Source organism: Strigops habroptila, chromosome 3 (assembly GCF_004027225.2).
Source record: "Strigops habroptila isolate Jane chromosome 3, bStrHab1.2.pri, whole genome shotgun sequence".
NCBI classification, from domain to species: Eukaryota; Metazoa; Chordata; class Aves; order Psittaciformes; family Psittacidae; genus Strigops; species Strigops habroptila.
In genome coordinates, this window is record NC_044279.2 from 55,810,182 (window position 1) to 55,827,047 (window position 16,866).

General features: G+C 39.4%; 1 protein-coding gene across 2 annotated transcripts; it reads right to left on the reverse strand.

Moving 5' to 3' along the window:
* Positions 1–221: 221 nt before the first annotated feature.
* RIBC2 (RIB43A domain with coiled-coils 2) lies at positions 222–16,766 on the reverse strand. Of its 2 annotated transcripts, none has more exons than XM_030480584.1 (7): positions 16,579–16,766; positions 12,724–12,805; positions 10,927–11,271; positions 10,130–10,248; positions 3,647–3,874; positions 1,327–1,493; positions 222–370 (listed from the first exon to the last, which is right to left on the reverse strand). In XM_030480584.1, exons 1-7 carry the CDS (start codon positions 16,693–16,695, stop codon positions 289–291), a joined length of 1,140 nt encoding a protein of 379 aa, XP_030336444.1. In that variant the 5' UTR covers positions 16,696–16,766; the 3' UTR covers positions 222–288. The 2 variants fall into 2 exon arrangements, with proteins under 2 accessions (XP_030336444.1, XP_030336443.1); XM_030480583.1 differs by having other exon boundaries at positions 12,709–12,805; positions 16,579–16,728.
* Positions 16,767–16,866: the final 100 nt, after the last annotated feature.

Consider the following 16,866-nt stretch of genomic DNA (forward strand, 5'->3'; position numbering starts at 1 on the left):
AACCAACCAAAAAACAAAAAACCACCAAAACCTAGAAACAACACAACAGTCAAACAACCTACTACTGAATCTACTAGCACTTTTTAGAAAAACAATCAAGTTTAAAAACTATGACAGTGTTTTCCTCTTCTTAGAACAGATGTGGCGTAGCAGACTCTCCTTTAGTTTGAGTGCACTGTTTGAACAGGGTAGGGAACAGATAAAAATAATAAACCATGGGATTGCTCAATTAAAAATTTTAATATGTCTACATACTTCTCTATATTTCAGGTTGATTTATCCAGGGTGTTATCGGCTGGTTGTATTAAACTGTGCGAAATACTCATCTGTTGGACAATTTGAATATTCTTCTTCTTTAAGATAAACGTTCCTAGCAATAAGTAAAAAAAAAAAAATAAAAAAACAGCAGTTAGTAAATGTTTTCTCATTATAATATAGAGGTAATCTGAAAAACCTGAAGATGTAATGCATAAATACTCATAAATGCTCATAAAATTCAGAATTAATAATGGAATTTAATAAACTAGATCTTTCCCTCCAAAATGTATGCCACATCTCAATATAGTAAACGTCTTTTTTCAATTCTAAAATAACCTTCCAAAAATCTCACAGTGAAAAACTAAATTAACACAATTATGAATTTTGCTTTCATAATAAGAAAGCATCAGCTACTGGAAATTCTTTTGTAAAACCAATGTATGCATGTATGATGGCAGAAAAAAAAACAAACCCAAAACCAGAGAACACTGAATCACTTGGGTTTTTTTTCTTTCACATATTATTTAATTACCTCCTTTCCCATTAGAGAAGACACAAGACCTGTCCACCAAGACGTGTCTAGCTCTTAGCTGAAGAATCACCTAGTTTTGTCATATGGAAAAACTCCATTTGTGTCCTGAGCTATCAAAAACTTGCAGTTCTACTGATGCCCATCCTTTTTTGTTTCAGAAAACTAAGGCAAATTTAAGAAACACATACTGTTTTACACCTGATAAATATAATTTTCTACATAGTTAATTGTATTTATTCTCTATTTCGCTATCTACACAAACCATCTGTTGTCAGTGGAACATTTTTAAGAATTCCAGCTATTAATTCATACATGTAAGTCAGTAAAAATCATAAGCTACTCTTTGAAGATTATTTAAATAGTACTGAAAAACACACTTAAGCTGAATTGTTCTTTTTTTTTTTAAGTATAAACTTGTAACAAGTATATGTAAAAAGTAACAATCAATACAAGTAAAAAAGCTCTTTGAAAGCCAAGCTACTGTGTTAATGGTAAAGAATTTTATTTGAAAAGAAGAAAACTCCTCTAGTACTTACTTTGATTTCTGCTCCTGAGACATGTCTGCGTTCATGTTATCTAAAGCTCGGCGGCATTCCCGATTCTGCCGTTGTAGATGCCGCTCTAAAACCAGCTGCGCTCTTGCAGTCTGTATTCTTTGTCTGTCCCATTCAGCATCAATTCGGCGTTCTTCCTGGTTTTGTCTCTTCAAGAACGAAAAAAAAAAAAAAAGCTTAATCTTCTCTTTGTTCAAAGATAATATATATAAAGGCTGATTGGTAAATTCATCTTTACAACTTGCTTGCCTCTACTGAACACTAGCGGTAGCATTTGAAATAGGTAGAAAAAGTAAGCACTTCCAAACTAGGTGGGAGCTCATGCATTAGGTAGAAGTAGGATACTGCAGATGAGAAAGCCATCCTTTTCTGGGGAGCAAGACAGAATCCTACCTCTGCACAAGAAAATTAGGGTCTGCTACCTGGCAGAAGTTGATCATAGAATCATAGAATGGTTTGGGTTGGAAAGGACCTTAAGGTCATCTAGTTCCAAGCCCCCTGCCGTGGGCAGGGACACCTCGCAATAAACCATGTCGCCCAAGCCTCTGTCCAACCTGGACTTGAACACTGCCAGGGATGGAGCATTCACAACTTCCTTGGGCAACCCACTCCAGCGCCTCACCACCCTCACTGTAGAGAACTTCTTCCTTATATCTAATTTAAACTTCCCCTGTTGAAGTTTGAACCCATTACCCCTTGTGCTACCACTACAGTCCTTAATGAAGAGTCCCTCCCCAGCATCCTTATAAGCCCTCTTCAGATATTGGAAGGCTGCTATGAGGTCTCCATGCAGCCTTCTCTTCTCCAGGCTGAACAGCCCCAACTCTCTCAGCCTGTCTTCATACAGGAGGTGCTCCAGCCCCCTTATCATCCTTGTGGCCCTACTCTGGGCTCGCTCCAACAGCTTCATGTCCTTTTTAGGTTGAGGACACCAGAACTGTACGCAGTACTCCAAGTGAGGTCTCACGAGAGCAGAGTAGAGGGGCAGGATCACCTCCTTTGACCTGGTCACGCTTCTTTTGATGCAGCCCAGGATACAGTTGGCTTTCTGGGCTGCGAGCGCACACTGCAGTGTATTCCTCTCTAACATACTATCTCTCTCTAAAAACCCAGAGCAGCAAGACAGGTTAGTGTGTGCTTTTTCTAAAGTTCTTATTAGCAAGAGTTGTAAATTCTTGAGGTCAGAAGTTAGTAGACATCAGTATGGCTTGTAATACAGCTAACTTGATGTAATAATTGAGCCACTCATGCCAGATGAGTAGACCCAAACTGTTTTCCTCTGCCCCTGTTACGCTATCGCTTCCTCACTTCTTGTCTGACATCATACTGAACTGATTCAAGAAACCAGGCTGCAAAAACCTCCCTTTTCTTGGAGGGGCTCATTTTCTGCCAGCTTAACTACTTGAACGGGTTCACTTTAGGGTCATAGGAAAGCCAGGAAAACTCCTCTATCTTCAGCTTTAATCACAGCACTAGATAAGACATAGCACAGTATACGGCACTTAAGGGATTAAAAATTAAAAATCAGCAGCTACTCATTAGCTGTCATGAATCCAGCCTCTGCACTCAATGCCTTATCTAGGAGTAGCTTCCTACTTCACAGTATCTAGGCCTGTATGCTCAAGCCTTCACAGGAACAATAGATTTCTTCATTTTGACTGCCTGCTTCCATTCACTTTTAGAGCAGCAATTTTTTAGCAGTATTTAGTTTTTCTATTGTAATTCTATCCCAGAGCATGGCCCATAGTTGTGTGGGATGGTAGAAAAGAAATTCTGTCACATTCATGAACTTTTAAGACCATGAAACATGCATGAGCAGGATCACTGGACCTGCTCTATTTGTCTTTCTTGAGCACCCTTGAGCATGAGAACATTGCTCTGGCCTGCCCTGCTTTTACCTGCTGCTCCTGGATCTTCACCTATGGAGCAGCCCACTCCTGCTCACCCCTTGTAGGCAGCTCATGCAATCTCAAGTCCTGAGCCGTACCATGAAGCCTGGTCTTGGGCTGTGCAAGACCTTCCTCCTCAGCTGAGCATGCCCAAGATCCCCCAGGTTCCTTCACCCTGGGCTGCACAGCAACCTTCCTCCGAGCCCAACTCCAGGGCTCCAGCCCACTTCTGATGCTCTATGACATTTCCCAGCTGCTTCAGAGACACTGTGCTCAGTTTCATTTGGGTAAAATTCAGCTCAAAGGAAAATACAGTCTTACAATGGGACACACAGGGCAAGCAATATTTTCTTCTACAAACATCGTCTATTATTACAACCAGGAATACAGAATGTGCAAGTAAGCTTAAATACCATTTTCTCCAGAACTTGTTGCTGTTGAGTGTCACGGATTGCCCTCAGTTGATCCTGATTCATTCCCTTCCATCGATCTGTGATCACACGATGTGTACCAAAGGAACTGATTGCTTGGTCAGGGTTTTCAGAAAGTAGGTCTCCTTGAAGGAGGCTGGAAATTTCATCCATGTCATCTTTAATTTTTTGATACTTTTCCAACTTCTTTTTCTCAACTAGTTCAGCAGCCTAAAGTGAGCGAAAGGGGAGAACTAAGAGTTTTTCCAAGAGGGAAAGAAAGGGATCAACAAAGTCAGCACATCATAACAGATTTCTTTCCAACTTGCATAAAGTTGTCAAGAGCATCACTATGATCATGGTACTACTGGCTAAGATCAAAAAATCTAATGGCATACATTTCTTTAGTATCGTCGTATCACATACAGCAAGTAATTTGGGGAGAAATAATTTTGGTTTTTAAGAAAAGACAGGATTAAATAAAAAATAATTTCACATTTCTCAACAAGCAAATACCAGTTTGGACATCTGGAGGCCAGACACAATATGGAAAAAATTTATGATAAAAGTTTACAACCTTGAATCACTAGCCTTGATATATATTAGATATTAAATCTACATGAAGAGCATGGTTAAGCACTCACAACAACCAAACAGACAAGTGATGCCTATGTTAAGCCTGAAGATGCAGCCTTGAATCTGTTCTCTTTGCTGATACAAAATGCATACTTGAATTATATTATTATCTGTAGTATTAGAAATCACAATATGTACTTCCTATGGAAATCACTGCTCCTAATGTTCACTATAAGGTCATAGCCTCCTATTTAGAGGAAGTTTTCCCCTTGTAAAACTCCAGAAACCAAATATGATGATTTTACTTTAAATTACCTTCCAAAGAAGAATTAGATTAAGTAAACTAATTTGAAGTACAGTGACAATGCTATATGCATCATCCATTTCTAATTCTGTCTCATTCTTTTGTAATGCATGAACTAAACCATCTGGAAAAATGCATGGTGCTGGCTTCCATCTGGACAGCAGACAGGTAATCTCCTCTTTGCTAGGGCACAAAAAGCACAGGTTGCCAGACCTGTGTCCCGCATATGTAGCTTTACACATTTACCTTGACTGCAACAGATCAGTGAACACCTACCTCTCCAGATTGCCCAAGATTATCTCCTGCTCTGTTCAAAAATCATTGGCTTGAGAATATTCACTTTATGAGTTAAGTAGAACAGCTTTCCACTTTTCTTGCCAGTTAGTAGTTCACTGTTTGGCACACACGTGTTTAGGAAGTGGGTGAGGACAAATGAAAAATTAAGGCTTAAGCACCAAGAAAGTCACAGCAGGTAAAATAGTGTTCTGTGGCATATAAGGTAAAGCTGAAAATTAGTAGGCAGAGTAACTACAAGATATAAACAAACATTATGGAGACGAATCCTCAGCAAACACAGTGATCTATGCCACCAGAGGAGACTGCTGACCTGGGTTTATCTCTACATTTATATTTATGGACTTTTGAGTTTGGGTGACAGGAGTTGTCCCAGGCATCATGCCTGAAGATTCAAAGTGTGGCTTCTATTTGTTCCATGCAAACATGCACAGCAATCTGTCAGGGACTGTACAGAAGAAGAAATAACAAATAACACTAAGTACTGTATTCTAGATTAATAAATTCCATGGCTGAAAACAGCCTTGTGGTTTCCATTAAAATAACAAAAGTATTTGATGCAGAAAGAAACTAATAAAAGATACATTCATTTTTTTTTTTAGAAGTATAAACTACCTAAGCCACAACTGCAACTTAGATGATGCAGAAAACCTCATATTTAAAAATACTTACCAGCCATCTAATAGGAACATACACTCTACAGCAGGAAAATAAATGTCTACTTTTAGACAAATGGAAAAACTCAAGCAAATAAAATTTCAAGTGGCAAAGCATCAACTTCAGATCTACTAATTATTGGCTCTGCCATCATAACATGGAATAATACCGTGGAAACCAAAGGCCATGTTTTCATCTCACTGAAGTCAGCGAGTACATTTTTTACCAGAACTTTAAAGCTCTACTTTTAATGTAAAATGTGTTTCCCCTGAAGTTGGGTTTTTTCCTCCAGAAGAGTCAATAACAACTTGAGAGGAACTACAACATTGCAGTTGTCAAGAAAAAAAGAAAACAAAACCCCAAAGATTTTCAATCACCCAATATTTTGGGTACACTGAACCAGAACATCTGGGTATGTACTTGTAGCTTATTAATACTATGAATCAAGCAATTATTTTTAGTTCTGAAAATACTCCAGAGTAAAACACACTTAAAGTAATTTTCGATGGACCTTACAAAATTACTGGCCCTGAAACTTAAAATGTGTAGTTTTTATTTAGATCACTTTATTAATGTCACTGCACTGTGATCTAGCAACAGATCCAAAGAAAAAACCATTTAGACATTGTAACCCTAACTTTCTCAGTAAGAAGGAGAGCCTAAAATTTCTGAACTGCCTGGGAATCTTGGTGGAGGAAACTCCCAGCTCTACACATAGCCATGGCACTGCAAACGAAAGATTTTAAACTCAAAAAATGCATCAGATTTAACATATGAAGTGAAATCCCTCATAAAATATAATCCATTGGTGTAGCATGGAAAGAATCAAAACAAAATCAAAATAGATGCACAACTACATGCTCCTTCATTTATTTTAATCTGTGATCCAACATTATAGAGCTTCCCTACTACTAAATACTTCCTTTTGCTGTTGATTCAAGTCATAAAGCAAAAGAAGAAATGCACATAGAAGCATTATGAGGACAGGACTTCACATGCTTAGAACACCACCAAGACTTAATTGTGTGAGGAACTAACTGCTGCCAATACAGGACTAAAGGAACATACAGCTTCTGAAGTCCTTTTCGCAGAATCATTAGGGTTGTAAGGGACCTCTGGAGACCATCCAGTCCAACCGCCTGCCAAGGCAGGGCCACCTAGAGCAGGTTACATAGGAAGGCATCCAGGTGGGTTTTGAATGTGAAAGAGGGTTTTGAATGTGTTGAATGAAAGAGAGGCACAAAGCTCACAGATGATCAGAGTGACCTCTCCAGGATCTTAGGAACTTGTGAAAGAGTATTATCAATCTGTGTAGTAAATATAATTCCTTTGTATTAACTATACATAGACATGACATACTATACATGCCATAGACATACTAGATGAGATACTTATCTCATGCACATCCAGCACATTCAACCTAGGAACTTCACTTAGCAAGGTCTGTTAAAAATCAGTACGTGCACTATGTTCCCTCATGTCTGAAAATGTGATAGAAGTGTTGAAATATTGATGATTCTAGACCCTGACTATCAAGAATAGGATAAAAATGATAAAAGATTTGCACACCCCACTTCAAAGAATGACAAAAAGTTCCCATTCTTATTCTGTGTTTAGGCATTCAAGTATTTCATTTCAGCTGAAAAAAATGCTCCAGAGTTAATGCAAATACATAATTTACTCAAAGCCTGAAAAAAAAATACCCCAAAACAAACGTTTCTCTGAAGTGGCTGCTGGCTCTAAATGTGTTAGTAACAGCGTAATGTTGAGTATATATGGCACCAGAATAATGCCGTAATAACAACATTATCATAAAACTATCAAGCTGTTGTGGTATACCCAGGAATAAATTATAAGGACATATGGCTTATAAGACTGTTAACAAGTCTATAAATATGAGATCATTAAGTTAGAGATCCTCTGTAATAACACTCTCTCATTTTCTTAGCATTATCTACAAAGTGTCTTGGAAAGGATTCAAATCCTGTGCTATACAAAGCAAGACGACTCTTTCTTTCTGATTTCAAGAACACTATCAGTCTATCTATCACTGTACTGCTAAACTGGACATTTCCAAGTGTTCCTTTCTGAAGAAACCCTTTCTGCAATAGTAATATTCTGCTATGGAATCACATCAAAAGCAGCGAAAAATACATATTCTAGTCAGGACTTCAGGTAGTCTTCATTTCTGTTACCTGGCTTCGCAAATTAAAATGGGATTACTACTTATGTATGAACGATTTCAGCAGGAATAACTGACAGTTTAAGCTAGTAGAAGTCTTCCCTTATACCAAGGACAAAAGCAATATTGGTGTTCCTGGTTAACACATACTTAGGTGACAGAAAACCTGAGAGGAAGGATAGCATTAATTTTCTAGGCACCAGACACATTTAAAATGTTCACAGTACAAGATCCTTTACTACTGGGAAATATGGTACCAAACATATCATCAATTAATTGTCCTGCTAATTAATTCAAGAAGAACAAAAAGAACCACTAAGATAAGCTTCTTAGCAATAACGTCACTGGCAATGGTAGTATGTATGGTAAGTGGAGGAAGCTGAACCACTGTCACAGGGGGCAGCAACATCAAATCTTGTACTGAAGCAGGCTGTGAAGAATTGACGTACCTTTGCTTGCCTGCTGAGATTCTTTACTAATTGACTAGCAGATTGACTAAAACATGATTCTCCTGGAGTACATAGCTTGCGGGATTTTATGTTGTTCTTTCTTTGGTTTGTTTGTTTGTTTGGGTTTGTTGTGTTGTGGGTTTTTTTCTTTTTAAATATTGCATTCTTTACATCCCCTAAAGATACTGGTAACCGTAAGGCCAACAGAGGATCGCCATGGAGACAATGACTGATCCAAAGCCAAATTCTAGGAAATTTCTTCCTCTCTGAAGATGCATACTATACTTTATCCAAATTACAATAACCGAGGGTTGTCTTAGAAAGGGTAGGGTTACTTTCTCCCCTCCTTTACTGCCACCTCAGACTGTGCATTCACTCCTCCCAGTCAGATCTAGAAGTCACACATTCTAGACCAGAGTTAGTTTTCTTATGGATTTGAGAAATTATCTAATACATCCTGAAGCTTCATAATCATTAGATCAACTGGAAGAAAAAAATGAGTGAAACTCAGGGAACAGGAAAAAGGAGTTCCTCTTTTGGCAGCCACCGACTGGTAAAGCAGATGTGTGTAGAGCAAAATGCAGTGTGAGACTGCACCCTCAAGAGATTAAGGTGTTCAAACTGGCTGCTCAGAATGCTGAAACTGCTGGAGACTCTTGTTCAGTACATTTGAGGTCAGATAAAGAGATTTCTCCTGTGAAACCCATCCTCAGGTTGAATGCCTTAGTTTCCTCTCTTGGGAAAAAGATGCATAGAAAATCCCTCTGCAACGTAGCTTTCTCTTAAAGTCAACATCACTGAAAGGCCTGGCAACCTGAAGCCTCTGGTTTTCATGTTTCAATAAGAACTAAAAGGAGATTATTGCCCTAACCTCCACTATCATGCCCTTATATTGGAAAAAACACAGAGCAAGACTTTTTAATATATTTAAAATGCATACCAGTCATGTAGAATGTATATGCCGATACATTAAAACCCATACCACACACAAACCTACCACCCTATCCCCAAACCATGTCACAAATTCAGGAATTTTTACATGGAAACAATTTGTGTGACAACAATTATTTGGGATACTACTGCTACCCTAAGTGTACCAGCCATTTAGGGTACTTTTGTGGCTATTCATATAAAATACTGTTCAGTAGCCATGACGTCAAGCAGCAAAAGCCTTTTCAATTACCATATGCCAAATGTGCCCTGAAAGGCTCAAGCAACACTTACACACTTGCATGCTTATATACTTAAACAAAAAGATACTGTACTTGATGTGCGTAATATTAATATGGCTTATTTTGGTGTGAACAAATAAATTTAAAGCTAATTCACACCAAATATAGTTTAACCAAATTAATAGCCTCCATGTAGCCCTTTGAGCTGTATGTATAAGCTGCACAGAAAAAAAAAATAAAAATCTTTGCAGTAAGATAAAGAACTGAGGCATGACAGATAACGGTACTAAGACAGATAAAGGTTCACGTCCTGTTTCAACAGGTTCCAAAATATGCTTGGTAAGCAAGCAAGCAAGCGACATGTACACAAATACCAAGGAAGCAGTTAAAGTGCCAAAAACAATGGTTATGGGGAATTAACTTCAACAAAGACAAAAAAACTGCTGGTAGCAATGGTTCCAAGCAGAAAGAAAAGCAGGCCAGACACAGCTAAGATTATATGACAACTGATATAAAACAAGAAGGAAGTATGGGAGGCTTTTGCTCTTTTTGCTCAGTTTACAGACTAGAAGTCCCTGAAAGATTGGGGAGTTATTGCTGCCCTCTAGTCAGCAAGCTGAGAACCCGGAGGGAGAATTTTGGCAGAGGGTAAGCAGACAGACAATAGCTAGATCGTTAGAGGGGACAAAGCAAATAAATTCTATCTTTCAGTTACTGGAACAACCTTGCAAGTTAGCTGCTAAGAAACCTCTGTGAAAACATCATTACTCATTGGCAATTTTGCATGTCTTATTTTACTTCTGTCTCCACTTTCTTTAAAAAAACAAACCAGCCAACCCAATATTAATTTACCTGGCTTCTGTTGAAATCTTTAGTAGCTGCACAAACAGCACATCTGTTTTCTTCTTCTTTTCGTTGTTGCTCCATGGTCTTTTGGTCAAGTGCAATCCTATACTTGTCATGAAGATCATCTAAATTAGACGAAAACTAAATTTAGTCAATATTCTTGGACATAATGTGCTAGAGAAGTAAGCCAATATAAGAGAGAGGGGGAGATAGACAGACAGACAGACAGACAGGGGAGTTACAGGTATTGTAGGATGAATTACACAGGATTTCCAAACCCTACCACCAAAGCTTTCCATCTTGGAATTTCAGGTGACTCATTAAATCATTATGTAACCAATCTCATCTTAACAGTTATACAAAGTTAAAATGAAAAAGTATGGTAAGTACTGCAAAAAGAAATATTTCATGACAAGCTAGAAAAGAAAATTTGGTATTATTTGGTCTGCTCTAGAACAGTAAAAATTGGACAATTTGGTCTGATGAAGTAAACATACCATCTGGCATGCAAAACATAGACGATTTTTCAGCATGCTCCAATACATCATTTGAGGCATGAAACAGAAATGAAACCTAGGTAATATTACAATCACATGTTATCAAATATAGATTTCTTAAGTGAGATAACTGAATACATCAGAGCTTGTGAAGTAAAAACTGCTGCAGTATTTCCAAAAGTTAAATACTGAATGTACTAAAATACTGCTATGTCAGACTGACACAATAGGCTATACCATGTTTTTGTCAGATACATTAGAATTTCAGAAAAAGGAGATTAAAACCTCGTTATCTTCCTTTGTTACCTGCAAATTTTTGATCAGCTAATGCGTTCTTCAAGTCTTTTTGTTGCTGAAGGGACCACTCTCTTAACTGCTCCTTTTGAAATTTCATCCTTTGATCATAGTTTAAATCTTCACCCAAAAACTTCTGCAAGCCAGATACAGTACATCGAGGATCATCGTCTGAAACTCGAGCAGGTTTGTCCTTCTTTAGGGCTTGCGGATCATACAGGTCAAATTCACGCCTCGTTTCTGGCTTCTGAAAATTCTTCTGAAACTCACTGACAGCCTTATTTATGTTTCTGATATCATTTTTATGTCGTTCTTCTAACATACACATAATCTTGTCATTTTGCTTCATTTCATTAGCTAGAGAAAAACACACACATTGAAAACACAACTCTTAGAAGTGTACATGTAAAATGGAAAAGAAAATTTGAAGAGGAATAAATAGTATCTAAGCCTTCAGACTTTTATACCTTAGGAAAAAGTATTTCATTTATGAGTACCAGCCCAGCAAACACTCTAATGTTAGTAATATTTACTTTTAAAATACTTCCAGTTTTTTAGGTATCAATTCTCTTATTAATGCTACAATGAAATATATGCATGTGAAACAAAGACAACAGTAAATACTTCCAGAACTGTGAGGTTTCGTTTGATTAAAACTTGTAGTAACTCACGAAATGTACTGTATACTAATTCTTGCCATTTACTTTTAGTTTATGGTCACAACTGAAATACAGTAAGTTGCTTATTAAGAAACAAAATTTGGGCTCCCAATGAAAGGAATACAAGTACTTGTTTCATAGTTCAAATAATTTTTCTAACATAGCACTAAAATAATTAGCAGGCACTAACAGTTTTTGAACAGCTTAATAGCTCTTCCCCATTTAATCAACATAATTTAGTTTTAAAGAAAAACAACATCCCCCACCCCAAACTAGCCATTTTAGCCACTTAAATATAATTCACATGAAAAGATCATTTCCTCTGTTGACAGACTACACATTGCTTCTGGCAGTTTCCTAGGAGTCAGTCTGACAGGTATTCTGCCAGGAAAATCACAAGCAGCCCTAGAAGTACAGCATGGAAATTGGCAGCCCCATTCCAGCTCTTTTTGGAACCCACAGAGAGCTCAGTCTCTGGGACCTTTCCACATGATATCCCAGGAAAGCATTCCAAACACAGGGGGGCCCAAAGGGTTTTAAGGTCAGGGGACACGGATGAAATATTTGCATATCTATGTGTTCTGACTCAGCAATGGCTCCTGCGTACAGCCCGGTCGTACATGACTTCTAGCAAGAAGTCTGTATATCCTGCTGAAGAATGGCCAGACAGAACACAGACTTACTCTGTAAGCAAGAAATCAAACAAATTTGCAACTACTTGTCTGAGAACAGTAGGGTTTTTTTAATCCTCCCATATCTTCAGGTCTCTAAACTGTTATTTGTCAATCATTAGTGTTTTAAAACAAAACACTGAGAATTCCAGCCTATGAGGAAATGCATATCAGTTTAATCATCTCAATATAAATCTCAAGATACTGAGGACAACACATATCTTACCAATGCAAATATGTGAACTTAAATAGGACTACACATTATAGAATTCCCTTTGTATGTCTGAATTTAGAGAAAAGACCACAAACTTGCTTTTATTTTTTTTTTTTTTGATTGATATAACAAGATTCAAGGAGAAAGGCTCCATTTGGAAATAAATATGGAAGCTGGAAATATATGAAGGCAAAAAGAAAGCAGGAAATAGATGGTATATTACATTTATCAATTCACAGAAATATCATACTATCTATGACTATACCAAGTTCTTCATTTTGTGCTTTTTCAGCTGCTTCTTGAATTTTCCTCTCCTTGACCTGGGTATCCAATGCAGCTTTATCAACCTATTAAAATGAATGAAAAAAGGAAAAAAAAAAGGCAGCTCTGAAAGAGATACTAGGTTTGAATGATTACAAACAGGCACTTGTCAAGCTACACTGATTCACAGTTGTACAAGATAGATACAAAACCACTACCAACAGATTATATACACATCACTATTTTGTGTGGGTAATATAAAAAGAAAACACAGAAGTAATATTCCTGTTTGCTTGCTTCACTTTAATAATAATAGGCATATTCTTGCACCAAATCAGAATACCACACCTACATGATATATAGATCTATAAACATTTTAAGCTACGTTGCAGACAACATGTTTTCCCCATTATAACTGGCATTTTCACTTTTTTTTGTTGTTCTGCTTTTGATTATAGAGTGGGTAAGTATTTTGACAGTCAAGATGACAGGAAGGTGTAATAGTTCAGATTTGAACTATTAGTGAGACAGCTCACTAAAAGCACATTGGAAAAATAATGGGGAATAGAAAGAAATTTTCCAATTTGATAGAACTGCAATATAGTTTCCTGTAGTTGCCAAAACGCAACATTGGGTGCCATTTCAGATACATGCAGGCATCTACATTGATCCCATACATATGGTACAGAACATTCATACCCCTGGAGAGCTGTATGTGAAACAAAGCATAATACCCTAAAGCATATCATCAAAGGGTAGCAGCCATCTACATTTTAGGCAGAAGAATCGGGTTCTGTGTTTGCTGACGAAGGTGGTAAATTAATAAGCAGAAACCTGGATTTTTTTTCTTCTTCTTTTTTTTTTTAACTGGTCAAGTCACCTTTTGTCAACAAACAATGAGAATTCTCCAAGAATCTAGTAAACTATTTTGATAGTCTTTGCCTAAAACTATTCAGATCAAGACAGTAAGGCCTGACCAGATTATGGCGGAAAATGCACATTGTTAATGCTGTAAAGGACTACTTATGATACCAATTAGGAAAAGAATTCTACAGAGTATCATTGTCCAAAAACAATGGTGTCGTAGGTATTAAGTATCAGCTCATTTAGAGGTCTAATTTCAGAAACTAAGCTTTCAGTATAACTATAGGAAACATTGTTAAGAGAAATTCAATATGAATTCATTAGTATTTTCTGGCAATATGCAGGTAAGTCAATGTATTGACTTCTGTGTGCAAGTTCAGTTACGCTGTCAGCTCTCTCCCATTTGAACAGCTTTCACTTAGCAAGAGCACAACCCTAAAGGAACCATCCTAGTCACATAAATCTACAGCTTTAACTTTTAAACATTAAAATAACTAATCCCTTACTACAAACAGTTTGAAGCAGCTAATTTCTAGTCTACTTGTATTTATGTATAACGGTTCATATATAAATGGAAAATTACTTTTCACTTGAACTACTCATCATCTGAAGTCTTTGGGGAAATGAGTGATAGACTGAGGATAAATTATTAAATCTGTAAGCAAAGAGAGTGGCACCTTACTTTTACATTACTCAGATGAGGAAACAGATACAGAGGTCAAAGTAATAATAAAACTAGCAATAATCAAGGAAAAAACGCCCTAGTACCTTGGCTCCCATTCTCTTTTCCAGCCAGTATATCATGTCATGCTTTTAAACTACTCAATCCTTGCTTACAGATTCGTGGTGCCTAAGTCAAATATCATCTTGATTTTTTAATTTTGTCACAGACAGCTGCTCAGCTAAACTAGTGAGAAAGAGAAAGCAAAGAAGCTAAAACCACACTGGAAATACTAATACAGTATATCTCCAGATAGATTTGTTGACTCTTCATACTCTGGACTTGGCCTAACTTCAAAGCACAAGTACGGCCCCTTCTGTCACCAGTCATTGTTCAGCCAATGAATAAGGTACATCAAATGACACTAATAAAAATATTTACTAAATTTTTCCAATGGGCTCTCCTTGATTTCAGATGTTTGTGTCATGTGAATGGATCTATCAAAACCTGTCTGATAAGTTAGTTCTGCGAAAGCATTTAGGAAAGACTTCAGATGGCGTACTTCAGTATTACTTAATACACCAAGATACACTATTTCATTCTCAGCTATTCAGCTGGCTGAGAATTTATGGTTTACATTTCATTTTTTGAAGCTCTAGAAAAGCCAGAAATTATGTTTCCTAATGAAGAAATTTGAACTGTCTTACTATACTCATCTCACATCTCTTAAAGTTATTAGCTCCTTCCACTTAAGTTTATCGTTTATAGATGTGTCAGGATGCTGTTTCAGATAGACAACCTGTCCTGTTCGTTAATTGGGAACTGCTATATTGCTCTGCAACTACGATGACGCTAGCATAAGCACGACAAGTACAAAGCCAAGGTGCTGTCAGAGATAAAGTGAAGATATCCTTCCACTGACTTGAGACACATTTCCACACCTGAGACAAGATGGATCAAAATGGTATCTGCTGCAATTCAACCAGTCCAAAGAAGTCAACAGACTAGACTTATTTTCACCAGTTCTAAATTTGGTTCTATGCTAATTAATTCTACAGACAGAATCACAGTATCATTAGGGTTGGAAGGGACCTCTGGAGGTCACCTAGTCCGACACCTCCGCCAAAGGCAGGGTCACCTAGAGCAAGTTACACAGGAACGTATACAGGCGGGTTTTGAATCCCTCCAGAGGAGACAACCTCCCTCGGCAGCCTGTTCCAGTGCTCTGCTACCCTCAACATAAAGAAATTCTTCCTCACGTTGAGGTGAAGCTTCTTGTGTTTTAGTTTATGGCCATTGCTCCTTGTCCTGTTGCTGGGCACCACTGAAAAGAGTCTGGAACCATCCTCCTGGCACCCGCCTTTGAGATACTGATCTGCACTAATGAGATCCCCTCTCAGATTTCTCTTCTCTAAACAGGCCCAGCTCCCACAGTCTCTTCTCGTAAGAGATGCTCCAGACCCCTGATCATCCTAATGGACCTCCACTGGATCCTCTCAAGCAGCTCCTTGTCCTTCTTGTGCTGAGGAGCCCAGCACTGGACACAGCACTCCAGATGTGGCCTCACCAGGGTTAGTAGAGGGGGAGGATCAGCTCCCTCGACCTGCTGCCACACTCTTCCCAATGCTCCCCAGGATACTATTGTCCCTCCCGGCTGCAAGGGCACACTGCTGGCTCATAGCCAACTTATCATCCACCAATACTCCCAGCTCCTTCTCAGCTGAACTGTGCTCTAGTAGGTCAGCCCCCAACCTGTACTGGTTCTTGGGGTTCTTCCTCCCCAGGTGCAGTACCCTGCATCTGCCCTTGTTGAAGCTCATTAGGTTTCTCTCCACCTATCAAGGTCCTGCTGAATGGCAGCACAGCCTTCAGGTGTATCAGCCACTTCCCCCAGCTTTGTATGACCAGCAAACTTGCTGAGGGTACACTTTAGCCCTTCATCCAGGTCTGTCTGCAGATGAGACAGACAGACTCCCTCACACACAGTGACAGCTGCCAAAAATAATTGCCGACGATGCCTAGAGGACAACTCGCTTTCACCAGCAACTTTTCTCAAGCGCCTTTGCACTCTAAACCTTGCAAAGAGGCGTTTTCTCCCTGTTTCCCCCCTACCTGGCACCGCGTGCTCGGCGGCGCTTCTGAGGCGCTGAGGGAGCGCGCGCTCCCGGCAGCCGTTGGGGTGACCGCTTCCCGCCCTCGCCCAGAGCCGGGCTCCCCACTCCCGCTGCTGCCCCCTCCTCTGCCGTGCCCTAGGTTTAGCCCCGCTTTAGCCCGCTCTCCTCAGCGCCATCCCTCCCCGCTGCGCCGCGGCCGCGGCCGAGGCCGCGCCCTCACCCCTATGGTCCGGACTCGAGCGTTGAAGATGCGGCCCTGCCGCCGCAACTCCCGCTGCCGCCGCCGCTCTAGGGCAGCGGCCTCCTGCCGTTCTCGCTGCAGCACCAGCTTGCTCATGGTGCCGAGAGGCCGCGGGGGGAACGCGGCCGGGAGAACAACACACGGGGTCGCGATGGGAACGGCGGCCCCGCCCCCTCGCGGCTGCGAGCACGAGGCGCTGAGGGCGCGGCGTCGGTGGCGGCGGGTGTCGCCTGCTGAGGGGAGAGGTGGGGGGGCGGTGCGGGAATT

Coding starts and splice junctions, on each gene's coding strand:
- RIBC2 (XM_030480583.1), bottom strand. CDS start 16,695: ATGAGCAAGCTGGTGCTGCAGCGAGAACGGCAGGAGGCCGCTGCCCTA. Junction 12,806..16,578: donor CTCGAGTCCGGACCATAGGG/GTGAGGGCGCGG, acceptor TCATTTTAATAG/GTTGATAAAGCTGCATTGGA. Junction 371..1,326: donor TCTCAGGAGCAGAAATCAAA/GTAAGTACTAGA, acceptor ACTTATTGCTAG/GAACGTTTATCTTAAAGAAG.